Source organism: Solanum pennellii, chromosome 12 (genome assembly GCF_001406875.1).
Source record: "Solanum pennellii chromosome 12, SPENNV200".
Lineage (NCBI taxonomy): Eukaryota > Viridiplantae > Streptophyta > Magnoliopsida > Solanales > Solanaceae > Solanum > Solanum pennellii.
In genome coordinates, this window is record NC_028648.1 from 76,988,357 (window position 1) to 76,996,121 (window position 7,765).

A 7,765-nucleotide genomic window follows, 5' to 3' on the forward strand; every position below is an offset into this window, starting at 1 on the left:
GATACCACAACACGTCAACCAACACCAACACCTCTAGTGGCACCTCCACCTCATGTCATGCTTTTACACCATATACTTCATAGGTTTAGGGTATATGGTGTCCGGTCAATCATAGAGGAAAAGTTCTTATCGAAAGAGGGATTAGAAAGACAACCTGAGGTTATGACCACCCTTCGCTTCCATCATTTTTTGTTGTTCACTAGACCCTGAGGTCTTTATATTCCTACTTATGTTAGGAAATTCTACGAAGCCTATGGAGCAAAGGCCAAAAAAAATTAAAAGTATTAAAATGATTTTAGATCAGTAAGGTCTGTTACATTCAGAGGCATGGAGGTGGATTACGACAGTGAGCATATCAATGTTGTCTTGGGAAGGTCACTGTGTTCTACGGTTCCTTATGAAGGAGTTCATATTCCATGAACTATGCATGAACTAAAATAGTGCCTAGGACCGATAATCTGAATAAGATATTCATTTAGGACCGGGGATGGATCTTCTATTACGAAGGGAGATCTGAACGGGTCTTACATATTTTTGTTCAGTTTCATCAGCATAAATATCATGTCGTCTCTTAACGAGGGTGTTCGGCGTCTTCCCAAGGCCACATGTCTTGGAAGCATCATGTATCTTAAGAGTATAAATCTGAACCGACTGATTTCACAGGAGATGGCCATGAAGGAATAATGGAGGGAGAATTCTATGTCATATGCTATTTTAGTTAGTAAGTTACATGGACGTGCTAGAGTTCCTCGGGACCTAGTGATGAGCCATGATATCATAGAATTTTTAATGAATTTAATTTAAGAGTTGTATGTGTCTAAAAACATTCATACTGATTTTAACATGTTTTGTGTCTACTTTTGCAGGAAAGAAATTCAGGTGCCAAGAGAAGAAAAAACTTAAAATAGTGCAGAACCAGACCTACAAAGGCAATCGACGGACCATAGGTATGATTGTAGATGAGCAGCTCAGGACAATGAAGGAAAATCAAGGAAGTTTGATCAAGTTTGGAACCAGAAGAGGCAACGACGTCCCGTTATTTGATTGATGGACCTTACTGGTGAACCGTCATTTGGTTCAGAGAAGGTTCCAGCAGGAGAGGTGAAATAATTCTAAGTCCTGACTGACGGAACCAGTCTATGGACCATCGACTGATCGACGATTAGTCAGTTGGTTCGTCTATTGAAGCCGCTTACCTAATTAAAACTTTCCTTACTTCAATTCCTTTTTCAGTAAGACTTTGATATCTATATATAGGGTATTAAAACCTCATTTTTGGGGTTATATATTACTAATTTTGTTCTACTTTGTGTATTGGAGATTGGATTTTCCAACTTTAGCAATTAATTTATTTCCGGAGTAGTTTTGAAAATTTTTTCTTGTAATTTCATGTTTTATTTTTGGGTTTCTTCTTCTTGTCAGTAAGTTAATGATTTCTTCATCTAAAACTATGAATTATGATCTTTTTAACATGGGTAACTAAATCCGCAAATAGGGTTGTGGGAACAATGAATAATTAACAAAGTACTCCTATTAATTAAGTAATTCTACAAATAGTGGTTTGCATTCATTGATAATTCTTTCATTTTGAAGTTTTTTTAACGATGTCCAACGTTAGAATTCTCCTTTATGCTACTTTCCTAACCAAGGAGGTAGTAAATATTAAAAGAATTACCAACATAGATTTAGTGTGATACTATCTAATATGCTAGTGTCGGTTGGTGCGAAGTAATATCTAAGTCATACATCGATTATGATTTCTAATATGAGTTAATGGTAAGGGTTAGTGAATTATACACATGTAGCCGGACAATAGAACGGGGTGAAATTCTCTAGAAGCCAGACCAAGGATTTAGAGATACCTAACTTATCACTTTGCATGTAATACACTAAGAAAAGATTGCCAATGCTAGGAATAGTGCGTTATGAACCTATGGGGTACACATAAACCCTAGTTACTTTCTCATCTTGATAAAAAAAAGTTTATTTTTGTTCAACTGCTAATTACATTGTTGAAGGAATTTTTTTATGAAACCCCCCACCCTTTACTTACTTGCTTTTAAAAGACATTGCCTAAATAGATATAATTGTGAGTGTTAATTATGCCTAAACAATTTTCCTCACGATATCAACCCCAAACTACTAGTGGGGTTTTCTACTTGATAACAATCCCTTATTCTTCTTTAGGGAGGTTTAGTTTAAGCGTATCAAATTTTGGCACCTCTGCCGAGGAATCATTCTTTTAGATTAATTTTAGTTATATTATTGATATGTTCGTCAACTTTTCCAGATTTTACTTTTTATTTTATTGTTTTCTAAGGTCTATCTATAGTGTATGCCAAGTACACGGAGCAAAAGGGGACCACTCACTACGTAAGAATCCGAACAAAATAAAACATTCAAAAGAATGGACAACCAATAGGTTTCGGTCAACCCTAACACAGGGAGTTAAGATGAGGGAGAAAACAATCAGCCTCCATTACCACTTCAGGCACACAAATTGGACACATTTTGAGAATCATTTAGGTGATGCCTTGAGGTTGCAGCGACCAGCAGCCCCACGACTTCAAGATTACTTCACGGGTAATGTGAACATTGTAGACTCTGATGGACCTCTTGTCCTACCTCTATTGGCCTGTGGGCACACTTTTGTTGTGATAAGTAGTTTGAAGTCGATGCGCACCACAAGTGGCTTGTTTTCGGGACATCTATCGGAAGACCCACATGCTCATATAGACAAGTTGAGATTAATGTGCAAAAACTGTGTAGGTACAATAAACCTGAATATGATTGTTATCAAGCTGCCAGTGTTTCTTTTATCACTGACAGAAGATCCTGCTATTTGTCTCACTGAGCTGTCCTACAACTCTATCTATACTTGGGATCTGTTGAAAGATATATTCTTAGCGATATACTGTCCAATGACCAAGAATCTTTACAACAAGGATAATGTAAAAAAAAATTTGTCAATACCTGGTTAGTCAATGGGTAGCTCTTGGGACAGATTTACTGCATTCGTGAGTGGTGTCCCGAATTATCACATTGATGATGAGTCACTGAAGGAGTACTTTTATAGAGGTCAAGATGACAACAACAAAGTGGTGCTTGATATTATTGTAGGTGGATCTCATTGGGAATGCATTTATGGTGAGATTGCAGAGAAGTTGAAAAAAAATATGTTGTAACAATAAGGATTACTGCACTAGAATGTTGGACACTAGGTGGAAAACCTTTGTGATACAGGCTAAAAATAACTCGACCGCAAATGATATGTGCGAAGAGATAGTTCAGATGAGAACTTAATTAGGATAGGTCTTGAAGTATGTGAGTAAAGGCGCAGGACAGGTGAATGCTGTGAATTATATGGCAAAACCACCTCCACCGGCTGATCAGTATTGCTATGAGAATGATCCATATGCAGTTAATGATCAGACGAGGGGTTTCCGACCAAACGCCTAAGGTTTCAATTAGGATAATTGGCGCTAATGTCAAAGAAACCAAAGTCAAATCTATGGTATTTACAATAGAGAGGGTCAATATGTTCATAAGGAGAACTACAATCGGGACAACAACTTCAATCGAAAAAACTATGGTGAAAAGAATGAATGGGGTGGTCCATATGTTTTTAAAATAGGGATGTTGCACGTAGGAATGGTGGTTGAGGATATACTGCAGAAGATTATGAGGTTATTTGATGCAACTTATGAGAATGTCAAGGAGATGAGAGGTGAACTATATGGAATTAGAAAAAGGTTGATACTATGGGGTCTTGATAAAGTATCTTGAGCTACAACTGAATCAGTATCCTATGACTGTTAACCCACGTCAACCTGGAATTCTCCCATAAAGCACTATGCAGAATAGAAAGAATGATGTGTATTGTATGACAGTCACAACTCTAGGAGGTAAGTAGACCATCGATTTTCCAATGTCGTCTGCAGTAGAACGTAATATGGTTAAAAAAGATACAGTCGCAGAAGTTAGTGGATAGTTGGAGGATGCAACAACAAAAGAAGCATAATTATCTCAGAAATTTATCCCAATCCATAGACCTCTACCTCCATTCCTATAGAGATTAGTAAAGAAAACAGAGGATGTTAAATATCGCGGATTTGTCACTATGTTGAAATAACTTTCTAGCAATGTTCCATTAATAGAAGCTTTGGAGTAAATTTTTAGTTATGCTATGTTTATAAAGGACTTTATGAAAAAGAAAAGGTCGTTGAGTTTTGATATTGATGATAGAATGCGTCATTGTAGTGATATTGCTACAAGGTCTCTTATGAAGAAGAAGAAGGATCCGGGTGCCTTCACTATTGTATGTACTATAGGGTTTCTATAATTTGCTAAGGCGATGTGTGATCTTTGAGCAAGCATGAATCTCATGGCATTGTCCATTTATAGGAAGTTTAGTTTGGGAAACCTAAATCCTACTAAGATGTGATTACAAATGGCCGGTCAAACTATGAACAAGACTATAGGTATGATCCATGATATGCTCGTGAAAGTGTATTCATTCATTTTTCCGACAATTTTTTGTATTATTGACTGTGAGGTTGATTTTGAGATTCCTATTATTCTTTGGAAACAATTCCTTGCAACTGGGCGTGTACTAGTCGATATGGAAAAAGGGCAGATGTAGTTTAGGTTGAACAATGAGGAAAAAATTTTCAATATCTATAGGTTGTTGAAGTAGAGTTGTATGCTCGAAGAGGTATCTGCTATATCCTACAAAGTTGAGATTGTACTTGAAGTGAAAATTGAAGAGCTACTAGGTGTTTAGGCACTAGCAGCGGTCATAATGAATTTTGATAGTGATGATATTAAAGAATATGATTCTTTGGTGGCTGCACCTGAACGAAACGAATATCGGTCAAAGCCGAAGATATTGGAGTTTGATATAAAGCATCGCGAGTCTCCACCTTCGAAACCATCTATTTTAGAGGCCCCAAAATTAGAGCAGAAGGATCTGCCACTCATCTAAGGTAGTGTTATCGGGTAGAGATTACACTTTGTTGGTTATTATTGCATCAGAGTTGAACGGGCAACATGTAGAGTGCTTAGTGGCGGTGTTGAAAAGGTTCAGACAAGCCATTGGTTGGACTATTTTCTCCAATCAAATCAAACTCCTGCTATATCAAAAACCTAGTATTGAGCACCAAAGAAGGTTGAATCCACTTATGCAATAAGTAGTGAACAAGGAGATCATTAAGTTTTTTGATGTTGAAGCCATTTATCCAATTGCGAATGTTATTTTTGTGTGACGTATTTTGTGTGTGCCAAAAAAAGTGGGATAATTGTGGTATCTAATGAAAATAATGAGCTTGTTCCAATGCAGCCTGTGAACGGTTGAAGAGTTTTCATAAATTACCGGAAGTTGAGTGATTGGAATTAGAAGTACCATTTCTCATCCCCGTGCCAAAGTTGAGTTGATAGAGAAGTTTCCTCCACCAAGGATCATTTAGAAGACGTTTATAAATGATTTTTTTAAAAATTGCATATCCTTTTTGCAAACTGCTCGAAAAGGAATGTAAGTTCTATTTTGATTAATCCTATCTGAAAGCGTTTTGAGAGTTGAAAGAGAAGTTGGTGTCCGCGCCCACTATTACTATTTCACCAGATTTGAGTGAGCCACATGAGGTGATGTACGATGCGAGTAGGGTTGCACCTGTTATGGTATTGGGACAGAGAAGGGATAAAATTCTTCACCCTATCTACGATGCGATTAAAGCCTTGGATGAATCCAAGAATAAATACATGGTAACGGAACAGGAATTTCTTGCACTAGTGTTTTAATTCAAAATATTTTGATCCTATTTTCTTGGCATAAGGGTCATAGTGCACACCGACCATTCAACGTAAAGGTATTTGATAGCGAAGAAAGATGTGAAACCAAGGTTGATCAGATGGGTATTGTTGCTGCAACAGTTTGACTTCGGGGTGAAAGACAGAAAAATGAATGAGAATCAAGTAGCTGACTACTCGTCTATATTGGAGGATGAAGCGATACAGGAATTGGGAGAAAAAGCTAAAATTCATGATGCATTCTTAGATGAACATGTATTCACCTACTCTAAAGATTTGATACCATGGTTCACAGACATTGCGAACAATCTGTCAAGTGATGTGGTTCAATTATATTTGACATTCCACAAAAGGAAAAAGTTCATGCATGATGTGAAAAAGTTTTTTGGTATGAGCCTTAATTTAATAAGAGTTGTGTCGATGGGATAATTGGTCGTTGTGTACCTGAGGTGGAGATGTTGAGTGTTCAGGAGGCATGGTATTCCTCGCCTATGGGTGGGCACAATAGTGGTACACAAACTACTCAACCATTCACCAAGATGCTCATGATTTGACCATGTCATGTGATCGGCGCAAAGGAGATGGAGGAATTTCAAAGAGGCAAGAGCTTTTTTTAAATCCAATTATGGTGATTTAGATTTTTGATATATTGGGCATTGACTTCATGTGCCCATTTATGATTTCTCAGGGATCAAGTACATTCATATGGCGGTTGACTATGTGTCTTTATGGGTAGAAGCAAATGTGCTCCATAATAATGAAGGGAAGAGTGTCATCACATTCCTAAAGAAGAATATATTCTCCAAATATGGTACACCAAAGTCCATCATTAGAGATGACGGCTCACACTTTTGTAATAATTTGTTCAAAGCGTTGCTTGAGAAATATGGTGTTCTTCATAATATAGCTACAGCTTACCACCCAAGGACTAGCGGGCAAGTGGAGGTGTCCAATCAAGAGATAAAAAAGTTTTTCGCAAAAAGTGTGAACACCAATAGAACAGATTTGTCAAGGAGGCTAGATGATGCTCTTTGTCCCTACAACACTGCATACAAGACTCCCATATGTATGGTTCCATACCAACTTTTATATGGGAAGACTTGTCATTTACCGGTCAATCTGGAGCACAAGGTGATGTGGGCAATGAAGAGACTGAATTTGGATAGGACCGAAGCATCAGAACAAACGGTAAATGAGTTGAATGTGTTTAATGAGTTTCGACTAAAAGCATATGAAAAGTTCAGTCATCTATAAAGAGAACATGAATAAGTATCACGACCAAATAATTGAAAAGCGAGAATTTGTTATTGGTAATTTGGTTCTTCTATTCAAATCTAGGTTGCACTTATTTTTGGGCAAACTCAATTCCAAGTGGATAGGGTTAGTCCTCATTACCAAAGTATTTTTACATTGAGAGGTTGACCTAGAGAACAAGGAAGACTCTAAGTTCAGAGTCAATGAACAAAGGATAAAGACCTATCTGGGGCATGCAGAGAGTGTTAATCAAGTGGTTGAGGTCTACCATCTTGATGAAGTCTGAGCATAAAACGTATTGCGTCGTGACGCGACGTTAAATAAAGTGCTTCCTGGGAGGAAACCCAAGGTGTACTCTCTAGCCAATGATAGGTTTTGGTTTTTTAGAAATAGTCCTTGTTTTGTTTTGTTTTGTTTTATAATTGTGTCATTCTTATTTTTGTGCTAGTGTTGGCTAGAGATTAGTCTACAGTCCGTGTCTGAAGAGACTCCATAAAAATACAAAAAAAATGGCCTCATTTGTGTTACATGTGAAGGAATCAAAATCACAAATCTGCAGTAAATAGTCTGGTGCAGAGGTCTACAAACCCTATCTACGGGCCGTCGTTCCATCGACGGACCGTGTATGTTATCCGTAAATCCCATGTATCTGTAAAAAAAATTCTATGTATAAAATTGATTGATGGTCATTATATATGGACCGTCG

At 37.4% G+C, this 7,765-nt stretch overlaps 1 protein-coding gene across 1 annotated transcript; it reads left to right on the forward strand.

Moving 5' to 3' along the window:
* Nucleotides 1–3,651: 3,651 nt before the first annotated feature.
* Nucleotides 3,652–7,059, forward strand: LOC107006544. Its single transcript, XM_015205070.1, has 4 exons — nt 3,652–3,777; nt 5,575–5,760; nt 5,929–6,193; nt 6,494–7,059. Exons 1-4 carry the CDS (start codon nt 3,652–3,654, stop codon nt 7,057–7,059), a joined length of 1,143 nt encoding a protein of 380 aa, XP_015060556.1.
* Nucleotides 7,060–7,765: the final 706 nt, after the last annotated feature.